Genomic DNA, 22,976 nt, shown 5'->3' on the forward strand with positions numbered 1-22,976 from the left:
GGACTCTGTGATAAATGAACAGTACTCACTGTTGAGTCTGCTGACAGGAATGGAGTCTGTCCTGTCATGGAGCCACTCAGGAGGGTGCGGACGGATGCTGGCCTGGGATGCAGCGTAGGCCACTGGATCATTGCTCACCCAGGCAGTTAAATAAATGTAAAAGGCATTTGGGTTGATGATTCCATCGGCGTTCACCAAACGCTGCCTAGTTAGCTGGAGATGAAAAGAAAATGTAAATTATAACTGCTCAAACAACACGGTTTGTTTGCTAACACTACTGTAAGTTCTTGAATAAGTACACTAACGTATGTACTATATAAGCGAGTATTGTGAATGCACACCAGCACTATAGCAATCTCTAAACGCTTCACTTCTCACCTAGCGCTGAGCTAGCTACCTCCTGTGAAGACAAAGTCAGTACGGCATCACACTCAATGCCATACATGCTTCTCGAGAAAATAAATCTACAGGAACTGGGGGTCAGTGTGTATTAGTGTGTGTGTGTTTGGGGGGGGGGGGTGTAGAAATGAGAGTGAGTGAGAGAAAAATAGCTTGAGTTAGTGTAACAATAAAAAAATTGGCCAGAGTCCCTGAGCGCGTCTGTGTGCAGTTAACCTTGCTGTTAACACTGGAGGAAATGCCACCCAGCAAATGGAGGAGAGCTATAAAAATAACACAACATCTGTACAAATGTTGCAAACACTTGCTTTTCCTGACCCCTATAGATACCCACAATGCCTGGCGCCACAGAAGGCTCCTGCCGTGAAGGCAAAATGAAGGATTTTTGATAGTACAATGACTTAAAATCCCAGTCAACGCTTGAAACCAATTGTTTATAAAGAAAAGAAAAAAAAAATATCCTGAGATCCTACACTAATTTTCATCTGAAAATAAATACTTAAATAAAGAGGTGAGAGGGGAAATAATTTAACTGTACTGGTTTTCAATGTAAAAATGAAAAAAAAAATAATCATGGGATGTTAAACAAAAACTAAAATAAAATAAAATAAAAAAAATTATTATGTATGGACAAAAAAAAAAAAAAAGATATTTACCTGCACTGGTTTTAAAATAAATAAATAAATTAAAACAATGAGGTGTATTAACTTTCAATTGATTAATCTAAATTAAAAACACATACAATTATTAGATAAATTATTAAACACTGAACTGTATTGTTTTTAATTTAATACGAAAATAAAAGCAAAATAAAGAATAAATAAGAAAAAATCTGATGTTTAGCTGTTCTGATTTTCTATGTAACATATTTCAATAATAATAATAATAATAAAAAATTTATCAGATGAGGGAAAAAAAAAGAAAGTCCTCAAGGAATACCAGGATGACTTTTATGGTGACCAGAATGAGAGAGGCAGCTTGTGATTCCCGCCTCTGTATCGAGTGAAAGAGGACATGGCAGCAGTTCCAAGAGAAGGGAATAAGTGAAAGGCGGGAGAGAAAAAAGTGGACTTGGAGTCCAAAGATCTGGATTGCATTAAGCAGCAGGATGCGCAACAACTGTATGTCTTCAAGCTGTCACGGGAAGCACACAGTGCGAAGCTGGCGGCCTCCTGGCCCATTGCCGCCCCTCTTCCCTCACAAGCAGAGGAAATGACATCACAGGCCGCACACCAACACAGATCGGCTGGATTTTCTTTCCCATTCAACTGGCAATGGTTCAGCACAATAATGACCACTTTAAAACAACAAAAATGCAAATCATTTCTGGCCTTATGTGTGCATTGCCAATTACCCGACAAGACGACACACTCTCAAACACACACACACACTCTTTTGCAGACGTCCGCTCCGCTCCGCTCCTCCCCACCCTCCAGCCCCTCTGGCATGTGGTATGCTTTGTATTTTTCATATTTTTGCTCTCCTCTTGCCTGACATTTCATGCTGGGTAGCAACTGGAAACTGTTAATGTGTTAACCTGTTAGATTTTTTGCCGGTGTGACCATGTGTGTGTGTGTGTGTGTGTGTGTGTTTGTGTGCAGGGATTTGTTCTTGACAAGGCCCCTCTAAAGGAGCCCTGAAAAAGTTGTATAGGCGAGCTTTACGCCTGCAGCAAGAAAGTGGAACAAATGGTTTAAATGAAGACTTAATTGCTTTTTCAGAGGCAAGTTGCAGCCCCATCGAGAGCTTTAAATTCCTGTGCTTGGTAAAACAATCATTGTGAGAGAGAGAGAGAGAGAGAGAGAGAGAGAGAGAGAGAGAGAGAGAATGAGGACAGATATAGACGGACATACAGAAGCCAGGTGTGGTTCCTAAACACATATCAACCCAAGCACCCCTCCGTCATCAGAGATTCACGCAAACATCTTGTTCATGTCATTCAGAGAGAAGCTCATTTAATGTGTCAATATATTTAGAAAAGAAATAAGGATAGGGGGTCGGCAGTTGTTTAACTGTACCTTAACATTAATATTGTATCATATAATGATGACGATAACAATAATAATAACATTAATAATAATAATTTGGGAACTCGATAATCTTATCATCAAAATAACTTCCAAATTAATATAATATGAATAATAAATATTAATGTAATAATATGAGACAATAATAATTAAGAGGTCATTATTATTATTATTATTATTATTATTATTATTATCATCATCTCAAATCTAATAATATATATAAAATGACATTAAAATAAATATAAATATTTATTATATAAACTATAACAAAGTAACAATTTATATTATTATTATTATTATCATCAACAATGTCATTTTATATATAAAATAACATTTATTAAAAATATATAAATCTTATATAAAAACTAAAATTATAATAAATATTATATGTAATATTACTAAGTAAAAATAAGAAAAATATATTGTGGTAATTTTCACATTCAGTAACTAAACACACACACACACACACACACACAAATAAATAAATAAACTAGTGTGGATACAGGTGAGATTTTATTTCTAAACAAATCAGGGAGACTGGCTCAATCTCCTTTCACTGAGAATCATGGGACATTGAAATCTACCTGATCTTACTCAAGTCTGTTTGGTTTCTCACCAGGTTCATGTTGACTGGCTTGTCTCTGCGGCCGGTCTGCACCAGGAGTTTGTAGGCCAGGATGCCATCATCAGAGCCATTCTTGTAGTTCCCCTGCGTGATCCTACCGGCCTGCCAGTCCTTATCGAACGCCTCCTGCAGACCTGCCAGGACACACACATTATTTTGAGTACCTCGTTTAAAAGGTTATACATAAACCATGATAACCCTTCCTCTCAGCCATCCCCGACTCCCACTCTCCCCCCTCTCTCCTCAACGCCAGTGGTCTGTTTCTGGGGCACATTGCTTTCTCTCTCTCCCTCGCCTCACTGTCTGTGACCAATTTGTCAAACCATTTCAAACCACAATATTAAAGACAGCTCTCTCCACCCTCTCTGGAACAGCCTTTACTGAAGCCCATACACACATACATAACGCACAGTAAACGCACCCATAGAGATGCTGCCCCTGCACTGAAAAAGAAAACATGTGGTCCAATGAGAGTGCTGAAAGGATAAAAACAAAGGAAAGTCATTGGAAAACAGTAATGATGTTTGAGGTTCTGTTTGGCCGACAAAGCAAGTCTGTACATGCCACCCAAACTCTGTCTGGCCAGAAGCCGTTTGGAGACAGGTATGCCTTTCTAAAGAGCTGCGAGAGAGAAAGAAAGTGGGCAAAACAAGGTTTGCTTCTGAATATGGCCCGCCCGGGATTAGATACGGCATTCTGAAAGAAGCCACTGTTGAGGAGGCCACAAGGAAAAAGATGTTGCAGGGACATGCCCCGTATCTCCCAATCTACTTGTTTTTTTCACTCTCACCTCAATTGCATTTTTGTGTCCCCACACTGTTTCTTTATTCCCCCCCACACACACATTTTCACTCTCTGGTTTTAATCGCTCCATTTAAATCTCACTCTCGGATCATAATCCGTTTTAAGACATTAAATGTGTTACAGATTTGGAGGTTTAGCTGTGTGATTGATGTTTGTGAGAAACAGATGATCTGACGTGGGTAAAACTGATGTAAAACCCGGCTCCAGTGAAGCAAGGCACTGGAACGTCTGGAAATCGAGCGTCTGTAGGAATGAAATGATTTTGTAAAACTCAAAATGTAATTATTTACTGCCAAATGAAATGTTGGGATTTTTTCCATGCTTTTGAAAGAAGTCTCTTATTGAACTTTCTTATAATTTATTTGATCAAACATACAGTAAAACTGTAATGTAGTGAAATATTATTACAGTTTACAGTAACTGTTTTCAATTTAATATATTTAAAAATGTAATTTCTTCCTGTGATGGCAAGCTGAAATGTGAGTTTTCAGAAATCATTCTACTATGCTGATTTGATGCTATTTCTTTTAATTATCAATGTTAAAAAACAACTGTGCTGCTTAATATTTTTGTGAAAACCATGAAACATTTCTTTTTTGTTTTTGTTTGAAAGTCCAAAAGAACACCCTTAATTTGTAATTTAATATCTGCACTTTCACTTTTCAATTTAATGCATCATTGTTTAAAAAATATTTTTTTATTGACATTTATGTAGAAAACAAACAGAAGAAAAGCATATGTTTAGGTTGGTCCCTTTCTTTCAAGTCAGGTGATCCCTTCCTGTCTAAAAGTGCAGTTTTTGGTCAAAATGAGCTATAATCAATATGACCAGACCTTTTGCAGTTTATTTAAAGGGATAATTCACCTAAAAATTGTAATTCTGTCATTAATTATTCAGGTACTCATGTCATTCCAAACCTGCAAGGCCTTTGTTCATCAGACCACTGATGTCACAAATACTCCATGTGACATCAGTGGTTCAACCTAAATTTTATGAAGCTATGAGAATAAATATCTTCATCTGTGTTCCAAAGATGAATGAAAGTCTTACGGGGTTGGAACGACATGAGAGTGAGTAATTAATGACAGAATTTTCATTTTTAAAGGTTTGGCCTTTGGGTTTGACCTCCACCAATGGTCTCTGACTCAAGGCTGATCGATTACACATCGGAGTGTATTACCTTGCAGCCAGTCTCTGAAGTAATTCAGCCACATGGGTGGGAGCTGGCCGTTCTCCTCCCGCAGGACGTACTTCACAGTGCCGAAGCGCTGGTGCAGCTCATAGAGCTGAGGCTGGATCTGTGCGTAGTCAGCTTTCTGGGTCACCACGTACATGTTATAAAAGGAAAAGTAGCGGAACTGGGCACGAATGAAGTCGTATTCGCCTGTCTCTCGTGGCACAATGTCAGTCAGCTCTAAACCGTCCCGGACACGGGTGGTGCCATACAGACTGACCCCGAGCAGTGCCAAGAAGAGAAAAATCACCACCACCTGATAGGAAACACAAAAAGTCAGATATGAGTCAGGGTTTGGCTACATCTGAAACTACTGCTGTTTTAGTGTCTTATGACGAAGTTCTGCCCTCTTTGAGGTGTTTGTGGTTTTCAGAAGGCCTTGACTCACAAAATAACACTTACACAACACGAGATACACTGTTGCTCGTTCAACGCCAGGATATTAGCTCATCGCTGGCATCCATAATCCCACTTCCAATCAGACAATGTGCACAACATTTACCCTCACCTTTGTTGTCGGCTGCAGCAGAAACGGCGCATAGTGCTTTTCAGCGAACGATGCAAACGTCCATCGTGAACACGGCGGCTCCAGACAGCGTAGACTAGACTCCCCAAATTGAGATAGCAAGTCTCGTGTGGAGCTCGTGCCTTCGGGACTCTGGCAGGATGCTGTATCAGAAGCCGGTCCCGGCCCTGCACTGCTGCTGTTGGTGCGGTTGTTGTTGTTGTTGTTGTGGTTGGGATTGGGATTGGGGGCACAGGGTTGAACGGAGATGTGAGAATGGGGCTCGGCCGTGGTGTAGTAGGCCTGTGTTCTGGGGTCGTACTCTGTGCGCAGCTGTACGGTGGACTGCATGGTGATTTGGGTGTGCTGGGCGAAGCTGTGGCTGCTGTAGGAGGGTGGAGGGCTGTAGCGGCTGGATTCAGCAGAGGAGTCAGCGTACGCCGCCTGCGGCTCCAACTGGATCACCCGGTTAGCGCAAGGACTAAAGGAAAGCAAGAGACAGACAAAGTGCATTTCAGTAACACAAAAGCACCATGTAATAGTTGATTATGTGTGGAATTTCCTGCAATATCGATTTATATCATGGTAACAGGAAATGATACAGAAGAGCCAGAAGAAGTTGGCTTGTATAGACTAACATTTACTATAAAATATGTTTCAAAAACTTTTTGGGACAAATTTTAAGCATCATATGCATCCTTAAGAGAGAATCCAACCCCGCAATGCATGTGACACAGTTGTGTAGCGTCCCAATTCACCTACTCACACTATGCACAAAAAAAGTACTTGTTGTGTGAAGAAAGTAGACACTTTTAAGTGTTGAAAAAGTACTATCGTGTCATAATTGCGTCTTTAACAATTAACATGCATTCTGTCGCTTATTGGCCTGTCAGTCATTTTGTCACTGTTAATGTATTCATATACACTTCATATTTCAGTTATTTAATTTAGACTCCGCAAGAACTCATCCTAACGTATTGGAGAGAATCAAAGAAGCACATCGATCTACTAGTCGTGGGTCATTCTTACAAAGAACTCTCCTCATGTTTTTGCATAATAAAGCATTTAAAAGTTACTGGACTAATTTATCTTTATAAAAATGTACAATGTTGTTGCAGATCAAATGTAATTTTATCAGGTTACATACAGGTTATTAATGTATAACCTTTCATCTAAATCGCTACACATAAGCATCCACCTAGCACATCTGCCATATTTGTAGTTCCTTTTTTTGTGTTTGTAGTTCAAATGGGTAGTATTCAAATTGGAATGCAGCATTAAAAAAACAAAAAACAATACAGGATTTAGAACGAGGTAAAAGAAAGTGAATAAAACATATCCAACATTTGTTCCGTATATTTTTATTATTATTATTATTAAATTATCAAGCTGTTACCTCAGCAACATGCTAACATCAAACTGTACTGAAATAAAATGAAAGTTGAGTTTCCTGTGCAGGGCGCCATTTGCGGCTTAGGGTCAATGGTGGTTAGTATGCTGCCCTAGCAAATGTAGGTTTTGTAACAGAGCCTGTTTCTTTTCTATGGTTTTCTATATGGACAGAGTGTTAGCTAGTGTTGCTTGTAAAGAACCTTTAGATGTGGCAACTCATTACTCTTGAGCGCTCGTGTAAAAATGCATGTAAATACAACCACAATCAGCTTTCCAGTCAAGTTAAGGCCGAGACACTAGTGAGTATCAGTGACTAGAAAGCAAGCGTTTCAACCATGGTGAAAGTTAAGGCATCAGGTTTAATTTCCTGCAGGAGTTTGGGGGCATGACTAAGAAGGTAAAGTATGTGCCTATAGCCCACTTGCTTTCTCTCTCTCTCTCTCATCAGAGACCAAGTATGCTGCAGCATGCAGGAGAGGCAACAGCATGTCTTATTTGAGGGCCCGGGGCCTCAGACAGAGATAAACATCAACACACGCACATATGCACAAAAAGTATAGATGTTAGGGCAGGTTGATTCTTAATTGTGTTGTTTATACGGCACTCAGTGTCATAACAGGCTGTTGTATATATTATATCTAAATGAATTTGTTTGGAAAGATCACAAAAGCATATCACACCCTGGCCTCAGAGAAAAAGTGATGGATGGTTATAGTGCAGTGTGAGGTTGTTTGTCTGTGCTTGTTCCGCTATACTTTGAAATACTAATTTGAAAATTATAATTCACGATTACAATAACCCATCTTAAAACTCACTAGTTAAAAAGTTATACATATAGAACAGCTAATGGAAAATATGTTTGCGTTTGTACACTATTGTTTGGGTTCGTCATTGTTTTTTAAAGACATTAATCGTTTTAAATAGGAAGAATGCATTAAATTGATTTAAAGTAAGAGTAAAGACAGACATAATGTTACAAAAGATTATAGAAATAAATAAGACTCTTCAAAAAAAGTATGTAGGACAAAGTATGAAAAGTGTTTATTTTTTTTGTTTAATATACTTAAGGGACAAAAACATCCCTATAAGGACATCTGAGGACTTAAAGGTAAAAATGGTTGTAAAAATAAATTAAATTATGATTTTCTTCTAAACGTGCTAAACATTATATATTAGGGGAGAGTTACGCTAAGTGTGCATTAAATATAATTAGATTGCAAAGGGGCAGAACATTTCTGGTACATTTCTGGAAACTTTAAAAAAGTTTCCAAAGTTTATCGAGAATTTTTCACCCCTTTCAAATGTATTTAAGATGCGGCTTCTTTTAGCCAGGTGAATGTTTGTGTGTTACCTGACAAAGCAGCAGAAAATGTCGAAGCGGCGGTCCTCTCGGCGGTACAGGTCCATGCTGAGGATGGCAGGAAAGATGAGCAGCACCATAGCGAAGTTAAACACCACGACCACTGCGGCCTGAGAGAGAAAATGAAGATGTTAAGCACATATTCACACTCACACAAAATTATCACACACAGCGACACCCGCACATCTGCAGAGGGCCTCTGCCAAAACCACAACGATCCCAACAAATTCAATTTTAGACAATTATCCTCTTCAGAAGAGATGAATGACAAACAAATAAAAACCACAACTCTTGCCATCCCCAAATTACATTTAGGCTCATCCAGATTGGGTGAAGCCCGCCTACATTTCTAAATGTAAATCACATTGCTATTAAAATCATAATTCAATCCACACTCTTCCATATAAAGAACTGGGGAAAAGACTTCCAGCTAGATGTGGCTCTCTTGACCTTGGGAAACCGCCACTTTCTTTCAGAGCCAATATATCACAAGCTTACTAAAAAGACTTCACCGGGCCAAGAGCTCCTTAACAGTGTGGAGAAACAAACAAGTGATCTGAAACTTTTAATCCTGATTCATTCGGTTGAAGCTCACAGAATAACTAATGACAATGAAAGTCAGAAACCTAGGAAAACAGAGAGAGAGAGACGGCAGATTGAAGCATGCCTGCCCTAGTTAGGGTGTATTTTTTTACGGGTGGAGGATGGAGTTATGTCAGACTGCCAGACCACCCAGAGAGCAGCTCAGCCTGACAGAGCCAAGACACAATGAGAGAAACTCATGTAAACAAAGCAACTCCAAAAAGCATTTGGACACTTCATCTACACTTAAAACTGTGTGAATGTCACTGCATTAGACAACACACTATCAAATCTATCAACACATGAGAGGAACAGAGAGAACAGATGAGAGAATGTGCACGAGTGATTCTACAGTGAGATTTGGTGACGTGCGCTCGCTGTTATGCTGCCAAAGAAATAGATAAAAAGAGTGAAAGAGAGAGAGGTGCCAAAAACAGTGCTAAATAGAGACAGAAGAATTGAAACACAACATGATTGCAACAAAGAAATAGCGTCACACTTCTGTAATGGTATCAAAGATGGCGATTTACTATATTTTAATAAAGACAACATGTTTCCTTTGTGAATAGTGAGCACCAGTGATGTTACATTATAATTTAAAAATGATTTGTTACACAACCGTTTAAAATTAAAAAACCTTCTTCCAGGATTCTTCGTCAAACAAGAATTTTTTTTTGACACTGACTACATTTGTAACATTATAAATGTCTTTTTCTGTCAGTTTCGATCAATTTATTGCACCCTTGCTGAATTAAAGTATTCTTTTATTTAAAAAAAAATCTTTCTAAAGACAAAAATATGATTTTATGAATTTTGAAGCATTTTCTAATTTAGAGAAGTTGAGCCACAAAACTTAAGTAAAAATATTCGGACACAAACCTTCAAGTGCACACATTTGTACACATAATCAGAAGTAAATATTTGGACACAACCGCTTAAGTTAACACATTTGGACACTACAGCTGTAAAAAGAGTGTGTTACAGCACAAAATAACACGTTTACAAAAGCAGTGTGTGTGTGTGTGTGTGTGTGTGTTATCTCAGTGGTTTTGAAGATGAGTGTTTTCAGGCACCATTGAACAGGTGCCAGTTGGAGTGCGCTGTGGTGAAAAACAGCGTGTGTGTGTCTGACAGACGTGTGTGAGACATCAATCCAATACAGATCTACAGCGCTGTACGGGTGTGTGTGTGTGTGCATGTTTAGGCGTGAGCCACGTCTTGTGTGTGGTCGGCAGGCTCATCCCGCACATCATTCATCAAAAAAATATGCAATCATCAAACAGACACAAACACTATACAGACAGTTTACATTTGCAGATATCAAAGGTTCCTGCACAAGGGCTGTTTGTCTGTAGGGTTTAAGCTGAGATTTGTGTGAACGTGTTTCGTGTAAATCTCTGCGTCTGCCTCCGTACAGCTATGCAGGTAGTTAGGCCAAAAAAGTTAGGACATGGTGCATGTGTCGCAAAAGTGGTCCATGTGACACTATGTTCTATTCTCTGAGGTCTTCTGCAGCCTTACAATAGATTTGTATGAGCACAGAAATCGCCATTTATCTCCATTCATGAGTATGTGCTATCACATTCACATCATTTACTTGATTCATAGAAAATTTAGCAAGCGTAAAAGCTCCAGGCCACAGTCTTCAGAACATCTACTTTTTTTGTCCCAATGAAGAAAAAGTCAGATTTGACACAACATGAGGGTGAGTAAATGATGACAGAACTTTGATTCGACTGTCCCTTTAACTTGATTTAAGTCAGGAACAGGTTGTGGGCTGATCTCTTGCTTAGCCTCTTTCCTATGTCACTTCCACAGGTTTGCGGTCATAAATACACCACAGATGTGTGGAACACCAACCCGTGTGACCCACCCCCACTCCCAGATTGAGTTACATGCCCACAGTCTGCACACTTAGGGGGCCGTAGCACTAATCACACGCTGTGGGAGGGGTTATGGGCCATGCCAGCTCGCTCAACCTGTCACACGCTCAGTTTGATGAATGAAATCAATAAAAGTCATGTGGAGAAATCTGGAGTCAATGAAGGTATGGAACACGCACACAGTACAAGGAAAGAGCTGGTACGGACATGGGATATTTCGGCGAACGTCCATTTGTAATACAAACAAGCACACAAGTGTTACAGACAAGCAATCTGAAATGCATTCCTGTTCGAGAATATGAAAAAAAGCACACAAACCTGTAAAGAGAAAGCTCTGAGGGCTGGGATTGGAATAAGGGCGGCCATGAAAAATGCTGTCACATTACTGATGGAAGTCAAAGCTACACTAGCCCCAGTCCTCTTGAGACATTCACCAGTGCGGTCCTGAGGAAGAAAGACAGAAAGAAAAGTTACAATGTCATCGAATTAACAGCAAGCATATTATTCTTACCCCTAGAATTATTAAGTCAAGGTGTCTTGAAACAAACACTGTTATATATTAGCTTTTCCACCTTTTCTTGAACCCTGAAAACTAAACTGGCTTCACGGCTGTAGCCTTGTACCATTTATTTTGTAAGTAAATGATCAAATATGGGGTAGGTGGAGTTTTAGATCTACTTTGATTTATAAAAAAAATTAATAAAGCATTTATTTTCACTCTCAGGCATAGATTACTTTGGTTAATAATGATACAGACATTAGAAGAACAGAAATTTAGTCTGACAATGATTCATCTTTAATAAATCACTGCCAGATTCATTATGACTTTTGTGAAGGTGTAACTTGCATTTATATTTTCATTGAAGAGAGCTGGTAATCACACAACCTGCCATGACAACTTCATAAGCTCAACTTCTGATGAAAAGATTTCTTTCTCGCCCCGTTATTATGCGGATTTTAAGAGAGAGGAAAAACACAAAAAAGAGATTTTCTTTTCCCTCCCTTCTCCTCATCCCTCACTCACACAGATATATTTTCCATCAAAGGCACGACATATCCTTTTAAACAAAGCAGCCCGGGGTGCAGAAACACGATTGGCTCGCTGTCTTGTTAGGATAAACTCTCTCTCATCGTTTCAAAGCCATTCAGGGTGCGAGATGCATGAGAAACAGTTCCAAACCCCGCCTCCGTACACACAGAGGTAGAGATGAGGAGAAGGAAAGTAAGAGGGAAAGTTTTTTCTGGTATCTGAGGACGTGCGGGACCACACACGACGTGTTTTAAGACAGGAGTGCTCTGCAATCTCTCTCTCTCTCTCCTCCTACGGGGGAACTGTTTACTTTCCACACAAAAGTGTCGCTGCACGCTGTGCAATCTCACATAAACACAAGCAAATACATGCCTGGACTCAGCCGTTTGCATGAGAGTCATCTAAATCACCTCTCATACACGACCACACGGAAACACACGCGAAAGCTAAACAAAGATACCCTTGACAGATGAATCAACGGAAACGTATACACAATCTACTAAAAAAACACAGATCATATACACATAAGATTACTGTCGTCCAGTCGAGTCTTGCAAGTAAAACTAATAACTCAAATGCCAGTGCTTGAAACGGTTTCACAGAAACTGATTCAAGATTAACACCTGGCAGTACCACGGTAAAGGAATGATATCAGATGGGAATAATACTAGAAAGGCCAAAAGTATGGATAAAAGTATGTAATGTAAGTATGTAAGTAAGTAATGAACAAATGACTCTAATGAGCTGATCTTTTAATGAATAGTTGGTTCAGAAATAGTCTGGAGTTGAATGAACCGAGTACTTTTGGTTATTTTCATCTTCAAACTAAGCAAACACTTAAGGTTTGTGAAATGTAAATCTGGATCCTTACACATACTTACATATATATACATGAAGAGTTCATTTGCAAGAACACATAACTGTTTTTAACAATTTTTAAAAAATCATGTTTTTTTCATTGTGCATTCCAATGAATCTCAATAAAACTGGTTATTTTGATTAAGTACAAATACAGCTAACTAACACAATAAAACTAACATTAAAATCATGATTTTTGAACATTTAAAAAATGTTTTCTGTTTTTGCAAATAAACTTAATATACATACATATATAAATATATACATATATACATTGTACCATGTATATTTATTATGTATATATAAATACACACACACACCAACAGTATATATTTAGAAAATATTTACATGTATTTACATGTATACAGTTATATTCATATCAATTATATTATATAAAAATATATTTAATATATAAACAAAACATATTTTTCTGAAATATATATATATGCATGTGTGTGTAAATTTTTTATATTTTATATATATAATATATATAAACACACCCTACGACATATATATATATATATATATATATATATATATATATATATATATATATATATATATATATATATATATTATGTCGTAGAAAACAATGGTACTAACATGGTACCATATCTAAAATCAAAACATAACAATGGTAGTACTATGGTACATTTTTTCATCTGTGTTGTTTAGCGGAAACGTCTTGAGTCACACATCATACAGTGGCCTTCAGCAGATCAAAGTATGCCAGTGTTTTTGAAGTTACATCACAGGCCAGGGCAGGTACACACACATTCCTTTATGTAAGTGATAACATGAGGGTACACTGAGGGTACACACTGATATCCCCCTTCCTCCTGATAACATGCTAGCTCCCTCATTTCTGGACGGTCTGCCTTGTCTCAACACTATCTTTGGATGTGTAGTCACTTTTACGCTTCTTAGGGTTTGTGGTGGGAGAAAACAGTTGTTTTTCAGTAGTGTTCCCTGCTCTTCAGGATGTTTGGGATGAGATAACACACCTCAAATGGAATCCTCTTGTTCTGGCCGGTCTCACTGAAAGCGTGAGCCAGGAGAAAGACATCGTCCACCCCTACACCAAGGGCCAGGAATGGCAACACCTTTAACACATGAAGAGCAGGCTACATGTGAGAGATGTTACACGGCCGACGGTATCCAGGTTTGCTAGTGTGTGTGTGTGATGTACCTGTGTGGTAGCGGCGTTAAAGGAGATGCCCAAAAGTGAGCAGAGTCCCAGTCCAGCGGCGACAGAAAGAGTGACCAGCAGCACTCCGGCCAGCCCGACCGCCCCCTGAGACTTGGCGCAGTCCCACCGCAGCATGGTCAGACACGCATAGGCAAGCTGCACACAGATAATATAGCTGTAGCGTTAATCTGACATTATCACGTTACCGCAGCGCTGTTCTCATGAGTGCGGTCACAGCACAGCAGGATCAGGCATGCACTGGCAAGCTGCATGTAACATAACACTAAAGGCCTATACACACCAAGTCTGAATATCAGGATGAAAAACAAGATTTTAAAATGAAAAGATCTATCTCTACCAACTCCTTCACAAAATATATTGCAATCAAAGATCAGTTGATCTGATTTTGAGGCTAAGTACATTTTTATCAATTTTTTTGGATCTACAAGGCTTTTTAACTTACAGAGGAGAGAGAGACAGAACATTCAAACTCGCAATTCACATTAGCAGTACAACGTGTGCAGAAACCTGCTTGGTCACAGCTTTGACCAGTTGATCTACTGGTCTTTAAGATCTCTATACAATTCGGCTTATTTCAGGTACATTTGACCCCAACTGGACATTTTTCCTGAGGGCGTTTAAATAAAACAAACTAGAAAGAGTTGCAACAGCATGAATATAGGGGTCTTGAGCATTTTTATAAGATGGAATAATTTTAATCTAATAAAAATTGAATTGTGCATGTTTAAAAGTGCACTCATAGTGTACTTAAAATCTTAAAAAGTACACTTTTATTACTATATAGACTGATACATTGAAGTACACTTTGAAGTACATTTTAAATCATTGTTTTAATAATCTTTTGTCATGCTTTGAAGTACACTTACGCACTGACTAACATTCTAAAGCACATGCAAAATATTATTTTAACTGTATGAGTATGAGTTTCTCATCAATGCCTAGTTTAGTGACCAGCATTATTCAAAAAGTCTCGTGTTCAACAAAAGAAAGAGACTCACACAGTTTTGGAACTATTTGAGAGTGAGTACATGATCACAGAATTTGCTTCTTTTTTTCAGAGTTGATTTGAATGTTTCTAATCCTGAAACTATTTTTTCATTTGAAACACATTTTCCTGTTATTTGGTCATGACGGTTTTAGTGTGAATGGACCATAACATGATGTTACAGAAATGATCCATACTCCACAGATTCACAAATACTCATCCAAGTCCTCAACAGGTTAAAATGTGTAAAGCACAGTATAGTAAATGAACCTGAAAAAAAAAAGGGAAGGAAGTCTAGATATAGCAAAAGCTCTTCAGATGGGGCAGTTAGTTTACCATTAGGAGGTAGCCACTGGCGATCCGGATCACACTGACATCAGAGAAGGACTTGAGGATGTCTTCCAAGGTGGTGGTGGTGAATGTGAGAACTTTCTGAGACGAATTTACTGACACGCTCTGCTGGACAACCTGAGGACACACAGGACGGAAGAAAGAAAGACAAAAAACTATTAATGGTGTTTACCTTCAATTCATTTACACCCTTTCTACAATCTTCTCACTGCTCATCTTTTCTTTGTTTTGTGCTTCCCTCAGGCCAATGAAAGTAATTAAATAACGTGGAAATCACTGTCCCACAAATGTTTCACCAGCACAATTATCCAAGAAATGAATATCACCCCGCCCACACCCCCCTGAAACCACACACACACACATCCACAAATGCACACATCTTCAGCCCTGCACACACACGCACCAGAAAGAAACCCTTATGGCAAGCGGAGGTCAGGGCTGACAAAACAGAGACCAGATGATGTCACACACAAGCCACCAATGGGACGGCAGCTGTGAAAGAGATTGCGCGCTGAGCGGGTTAATGTGTTCCAGACGGTCCTGTCAAACACACACACACACACACACACACAAAGATACCACACACACACAGACACACAAGTGCTGGGGCCGCCACACCAAGAGGGGTTGGTTTTGCAACGGACACCCACACTTGCAAAAACAGGCTGTTCTGTAATGTTGCCACCTCAGAATAAATTAGCAAATCTGTAATTAAATCACGCTAAAATGATTTCGCTAACACTTTAAAATAAGGTTCAAGTTGTAAACATTAGTTAATGCATTAAATAATAGTAAATAATACTATAAAACATTTATCAATGTAGCATAATGGTCATTTTTCACTAAATACTAAATAATGTTTACTATGAATGTACTTTTGTTAAGATATATTTGTTAATAATACATTAATTTATGTTTATTTTTATATCTTCAGATATTATATATAAAATATAGACATTATGCAACATTAATTACTGCTTTAAAAATAGTGTTAGTTCATGACACCTAATCCATCAACTAATGTTAACAAACTGAACTTTATTAATAAATTCAGTAAAAATGTTCATTTCTAAAATTACTATAGTTGATTTTTTTTAATTCATGTTTATTTATACAACTTGAAATTTTATATAAATGCTGCAAAAATGTCATTCCTACACCTCGATGTAAAGGACTGAAATACCTCCTGAAGAAATATTTTGGATGAGATAACATAACACATCTAATACACGAGAAGGTTTTAGCGTACATATTTCTACAGCGTCCCATCACAACCGTTCCTGACTTTACAGATGTGCCCCGTTTTTCCCAGTTCACATTTAAGCTGAGCGTTTAAAGTATGAGGAAGAAAAAAAGGGAAGTCTCTGCCTTTGAAAGACTGCACTTAAACAGCTGGGTCCTGACCACAAGAGACCCAGCCCCCTTTGGAATGTATGCATTACTTATGACTCAAGATGAATGCCTTCACACTGTATGAGTGCATGTATGTGAGTGTATGTTCCAGAAAACACAACGTCGGGCTGGAGGAATGAGTCGGGCCTCCTAAACGGTTCCTAACAAGGTCCAGTTTTAAGCAAAGTAAAACCTGATGCACGAATGAATTACTACAAATACTACAGCAGAAAAAAGCCCTGTAAATATCTCTACAGTAGACTGCAGTCTGGACATCCACAGAGCATTTACCTCAGAGTATCTCCTCTGCCAGGCCTCTAGTATGGCAGCTGCTTTGTCCTCGTTCCAGTTGATGTGCGAGACCTCCTCATATTCCTTCAAGTGCTCGTACATCTGCTTTGGGGTCATGAGCTGGAACATGGTCTGGAGGGCCTGTGCACTGTGAGGAAGAGTAGGGTGAAGGTGAACCAAACATCGGGTATAAACTGACCAAGTGTTTCACTGCTGAGCAGATGTGAGATTGGAATAAGTGTGTGAAAAGAGTGTGCTAAAAGTCCCCAGATGGTCCACTATTTCTGGTAGCAATTTTATGATATGGTAGTGGGTCTCAAAACTTGCCTACTGCTACAAACTCAAGAGAATCAACTTTTTCTTCACACACACATGCAAGAAGGTTTTGAGATTTGCAGTTGAAAAATATATAAATATAAATTCTCAGAGAATATAACCGATATATTGAACCATCTGTTAAATATTTCTAATCCCCTGACATCATTCAGAATCAACTTTACTGAACTAAGTCTTCTCTCTTTTCTATCTCTCTTTACTCTGAATCATGAGTCAGCTCACATCCTCAGTGAACCAATTCGTCTCGAAACAAGTTTTTACAAACTTTTTGAAAGCAACATAAAAAATGCAATTTTTTTAAGGTTATTAGAAGTTTGAGTTTTGTTATTCATATTTTTTATTTATTTAACAAATTCTGGAAAGGTTTTATGATGGCTGCTGCTTAAACGAATCCTACCGCATACACGGTCTTGACCTTGTCTGTCACTGCTTGCGGATAAAAACCTCAAAAAAGAACCACTAACATGCTGAAAAACAGCGGCCTGTCCCTTTGCTCCACAGACGAGCTAAAACTTCCCCAACTGTAGAGTACAGACTCCCTCAAGTGGACTGTCAACCTACTATTGTTCAATGAGCACTTCTTGAAAGAAAAACCCTTGGCTTTCTCTTTTCAGAAAACCACAGTTTTCAGAGTGAAACGATTCCTAGAAATCACAGCGGATGATTCCAGAGCCACTAGAGAATATTTTCCGCCACCAGCACTGTTGTGTATTAACATTTTTGGGACGTATAGTAACATTCTTTCATAATGAGGATGCTGAATTCTATCCCCTCTCAAGTCTAAAGAGGTCTGGGGAAAAATGTTTTGCTCTTAGAGTAAAGGTGTGGGCTTCTTTCAGTCTGTGGGAATGAATACTAATATGCAGTTTACTAATTATTACAACTTGCCAAGCAAGAAACAAAAAACAAACCTCACAGTGTATGTGTGAGTGCATACGAGAGAGGGAAAGACAAAGTGATCATTTATCCACTGCCACCCAATGCCCAAAAAATGTCAAACTGTGACAAACTTAAAGACACACTTCATTTTTGCCTTTCTCTCTCTTCTATGGTTTTCAGAATGATTTCTTCCCATTACAAGTAAAAAAAAACATGAATCCATTCAATGTTTAAATCTCAAAGTTTTCTCTTACCTCAGAAGTTTGCCACTGTCGTTCTTCTTGGTCCCACCTACGATAAGCTCCTCCTGCCAGTGCATGTACTTTTTGGAAAGCCCATAGCAGCCACCCGTCAGAACACCAGCCACGTCAAAAGGCTTAAGAATTTGACAGATGGTAAATCAGAGACACGCGCGAGATGCAAAACAACATTGATTTAATGAGTGAATCTTTATCTGCAGCCTATGACTTAAAAAAAAAAAAAAAAATACTTGTAAATGATTTTCAGATATGTCATCCCTTATCTGCTGAACTCACCCGTGTCGTGTTCTTGTTGGGAGCTGACAATGGGCAGTCGGGGTCCGTGGGATTCAGGCAGGGGCGGTCCATATAGCCATGGCCCACCTCTGCTTTGACCAGTATCTCCTCCCAGCTGTCCACCTGATACTTCATCATCTTCAGCCCAGCAATGAATCCGATCGGATCGAAATTGGTCCATTGCAATGTGTCTTTGCCGCTTTAGGGAAAAGCAACTAATTTATTGTGGGATGTTCACACAGCACATGTTATAGCATTAAAAACAGGTGGATTAACTCCCATAGACTAATTCTAATGCATAATCTGAGTACTCTTGCATTATCCCAAATTTATTAGGACTGGTCCATTGTTGTAAACCTGATGTTGATCTGCTACAATTCAAATGTTTTTAAAAAGTGGCACTCACCAACGCTGCATGTTTTCTATTTTGAATATTTAAAAATGTAATGTATTCCTTTTAGCAGCTATTTATTGCTCTAGTCTTCAGTGTCACACGATCCTTCAGAAATCATAATAATATGCTGATTTGGTGCTAAAGATACATTTCTTACTATTGTCAATATTGAAAACAGTTGTGCTGCTTAATTTTTTCTGTGGTAGGTCAAAGGAACAGCATTTATTTGGAATCTAAATCTTCTTAATGTCAATTTTGATCAGTTTTTGAAGTCCTTGCAGAATAGAAGTATTAACCCCTAAGTGTTCAAAGATTGGCGACGGCCCAAGAATATTGATGTTTGACTTCCACAGCACATTAAAACATCACACGCTTAATTGATCTGGACAAACTGTGCATCATGAGAAAGATTAAAGACTCTAGCTTCTATATTTGACCACTGTTTGATAAAACATTGTAGTGACATTAATTAAGTAATTGTCAGTAGTGCAAAATAATAAACCCGTACATGTTGCATTGTACATCCGTACATCTGTATAGCTGCAGAACAGGTGCAATTATGCTTCATGATAACTGACGTAAGGTCACAAGAAAATGTTTTGTTTAATTTTTTTAGAAAGACTTTTGATAACAGGCCGCTAAATGTATATTTGGATCGAAGCGAAGTGGCTTGTAATGCTAGAATAAAGGCTAATACTGCCTGAATAAAACAAAAGAATAATGACAAAGGAGAAATGATTATGTCCCATGCCTGGCGGAGGTGTGTAAGGCTCGTTGCATGAGAACAATGGCTTCATGAATGGGGAAGTGACAGCACACAAGAGAGCTTACAGAGGGCCAGAATTTTTTTATTAGCTTTTTATTAGCCTTCTCTAAAAACACATATTACATAATCTTAGAAAATGTTTCATAAAATGCACAGTTTTAGAGATAATGTCCTCAGATTTGGAATGAAGCTTTAGTAGACTTATGGCTTTACCGTTATCGTGTTTCTAAAAACATTTACCACAGCGACATCATTTTTTATACATTTAAATATATATTCTTAACATTTGTATTTTTGTTTTTATGTTTGTGCTTATATATCTCTATCATCATAACAGTCTGAGTAATTCTGATTCTTGAACAGTAAACTTTGAAGTGTCCGCTTTGAGAAAATACGTCGATTATGTATGTAGTCAGAAAGTTTTAATTTGGGAATGTCATTTGTGTCTCCGTGCCAAAAATGGCAAAAAAAAAATTTCTTTATTAATCTGACTGACCCTAAACTTTTGATGGGTATTGTATGTTTAACCATGAAGGAGAAGCACAAACTGAGCCCTGCTTATGGGATGTTGGATGTGCTTTAAGTGGTTGGGCATAACTACGGGGAGCGGATGAAGGGTGACTGGATGGAATGTCGAAGGCTTAGGGATTGATGGATGCTGCACGTCACAGCGGTGGCAGCACTAATGTAGTTGGGATTGGATTTCAGCCTGCCTCCATAATAACAGCTTTGAGAAAATGGAATCAATCCGCTCATCTGATCTTTATCCCCTCTAATTATACTGCTGTGCCGGGTGATCCCGCTCAGGGCCTGGCATCTCCCCACAACTAACAGCCCAACGCAGCAGTTTCGCGAACCTCCCATACTTCAGTTGGTTTTTTCAGCAGCCTCCTTCTCTTGCCGCGTCTTCACCCGGGCTCCCATCCCGCCCGTACGCTTGACTCTATCCTCATATGGCCTTCCTCTCACCGAGTTCACCACGCCACCGACTGACTCTCTAAGCCGCCCTCTGTCAAACCCGCTCCGCCTTTCCATCCCTGCACCATCTTTCTCTCATTTCTCGCTCTTTCTTTCATTCTTTCCTTTTTTCTGTATGTGTTTCCTTCTGTTCGCCCCACTCTCTTTCTCTTCTGGCAGGCCTGCAGTGGTTCAGACCACATTGTATGTGCCTAACCAGGCTTGAGTCATTATTCCAAGTCCCCCAACCAGAACACAGTAAAATCCTTATTTACCATCCATGATAGAGGGAGAGAGGGAGGGTAGAAAAACTTTTGCAGACTTGGTGGTTGTCTACCGAGTGTAACTGTTGCAAGAAGCCATTAGCAGCAGAAGTGGAACAATTGTGTGAGGCTTTGAGCAGTTCGCCATCACAATGAAGGCCTTCAGAAAACACCACAGGAGCACCACTTAGCACGATATTTATTCATGATTCATTTAATTATTTCTTCATGGAAAAACATATGTATTTGTCTAATTTGTAAAAAAAGAGAATTATATAATCATTAAATTAAACGAACAGAGAAGTGCAAACAGAACTTGATTCAATATTCAAACATCCTTCATGAATGCATAGGGCAAGTGGTTTTAGCCATTTTCTGATGGTTTCTGTTTAACTCATATAGGTGAGTAAAAATGACTTAAATCGCATTAAAAATCTTGCCTGAATATGATTTTTAAACAAATTACCCATAAAGAGTTAATTTATCAAATAAACACTGTCAAATCCTCCTTTCACCATCTCTCTTGATTGGAAGGAAAAACGTTTTCCTAAAAATGTATTTTACTTGTTTATTGGTTTTCAACATGGCTCTATTCACAGGAAGGACATGTCAGTGAAACGTTTAGTGTATGAAAATGGCCCTTCTGGCAAATCAACTTGACGTCAAATCCCAGAAAAGACAGGATCAAACATTACAGGCTCCAAGCAAATACAGAAAGGTGTGAGCAACTTACGGGAGGTAGACCGTTCCCGAATGTAGCTTAGCACCTTCCCAGAAGCAGTCTAGAGGAGTGATGATCAGACATGGGTAGAGTTTCTCTATAATCTAAACAAATAATGCGCCATTACTGTCACCAGCCCTTAGAGGTCATCCTCTGAAGTTTAACATTTCTACTAAAACATGGATCTGAAAATATACTGTAACATTTTTTTCTTACCTGGTCCACAATATGAGTTTCTGTAACAAGTTCTCCTGATTTGTAGCATAAATCTTCCAATTTCCATTGCCTGGAAACAGCAGAAATGAGATGGACTATAATTTTGTGGACTACCATTAAAGCAGAAAACTTAAAAGAAATAGTGACCAGTTACAGGACTTAAAGAAAAACACACTTTCCCAAATGTAAACCTATAATTTTGGTTGACAGGAAATTCCAAGGATATGTTATTCATCAGTTACTCAAAAAGAAATAGCTCTTCAGAAGCTGGTGTGCTGTTACCTGTTGTACATGTAAACGTGCACTCGGCTGGCCTTCATGGCAGAGTCGAGGTGCTGCTTGAGCGCCTCTACGGTCAGAATGTCAGCACCTTCCTGTCGTGGCGTCTGTATCATGAGCTGAGGACTAAACATGGCCTCCTCTCCGATCTTCTGCCGCGTGTACTTGAGTTCCTGATTCACCCTGCCGCCCACTATGAAACCGAGGAGAAGAATGATGAAGAAGACTTTCAGATGATGTTCCATAACCTTTTAGTACTTTTATTTATTAGCAGATTTAAGAGGTAATGGGAAATAATATGGAGAAAAGAGGGAATAAATGCAGCATTAAACATTGCTTCAAACTCTACAGCTTAAAGGCATAGTTCACCCAAAAATGAGAATTCTGTCATTAATAACCCTCATTTTGTTTAAACCTGTAAGACCTTCGTTCATCTTCGGAACACAAATTTGTTCTGTTCTGTGTCGGCAGCACCATGCGCGGCTTATGCTTTGATCTGAACGTAAACAACATATCCGCGTACATACGTTGCATGTGTTGTTTACTTATGTGATACTCGCCAAAATGGCACTACTACAGGGTGGCACGGAGGAGACAAATTGTTGAATAAAGTCGTTATTTTTGTTAACTTGTGCACAATAATTATTCTCATAACTTCGTAAAATTACGGTTGTACCACGGCTGTCACATGGATAATTTT

The 22,976-nt window shown here is 38.7% G+C and overlaps 1 protein-coding gene across 1 annotated transcript in view; it reads right to left on the minus strand.

Moving 5' to 3' along the window:
• ptch1 (patched 1) overlaps positions 1 to 22,976 on the minus strand; it is a 50,484-nt gene that overhangs the window by 12,117 nt on the left and 15,391 nt on the right. The window contains exons 3-17 of the mRNA XM_026270065.1: positions 22,280 to 22,469; positions 21,998 to 22,067; positions 21,794 to 21,885; positions 18,681 to 18,879; positions 18,399 to 18,520; positions 16,930 to 17,077; positions 15,232 to 15,363; positions 13,890 to 14,045; positions 13,705 to 13,803; positions 11,131 to 11,256; positions 8,339 to 8,457; positions 5,599 to 6,076; positions 5,037 to 5,346; positions 3,043 to 3,185; positions 30 to 213 (exon numbers count right to left, since the gene is read on the minus strand). Of these exons, the coding sequence (XP_026125850.1) occupies positions 30 to 213; positions 3,043 to 3,185; positions 5,037 to 5,346; positions 5,599 to 6,076; positions 8,339 to 8,457; positions 11,131 to 11,256; positions 13,705 to 13,803; positions 13,890 to 14,045; positions 15,232 to 15,363; positions 16,930 to 17,077; positions 18,399 to 18,520; positions 18,681 to 18,879; positions 21,794 to 21,885; positions 21,998 to 22,067; positions 22,280 to 22,469 (2,568 nt within the window). The remainder of the gene's footprint in view (positions 1 to 29; positions 214 to 3,042; positions 3,186 to 5,036; positions 5,347 to 5,598; positions 6,077 to 8,338; positions 8,458 to 11,130; positions 11,257 to 13,704; positions 13,804 to 13,889; positions 14,046 to 15,231; positions 15,364 to 16,929; positions 17,078 to 18,398; positions 18,521 to 18,680; positions 18,880 to 21,793; positions 21,886 to 21,997; positions 22,068 to 22,279; positions 22,470 to 22,976) is intronic.

This window comes from Carassius auratus, chromosome 8 (assembly GCF_003368295.1).
Source record: "Carassius auratus strain Wakin chromosome 8, ASM336829v1, whole genome shotgun sequence".
Classification (NCBI taxonomy): domain Eukaryota; kingdom Metazoa; phylum Chordata; class Actinopteri; order Cypriniformes; family Cyprinidae; genus Carassius; species Carassius auratus.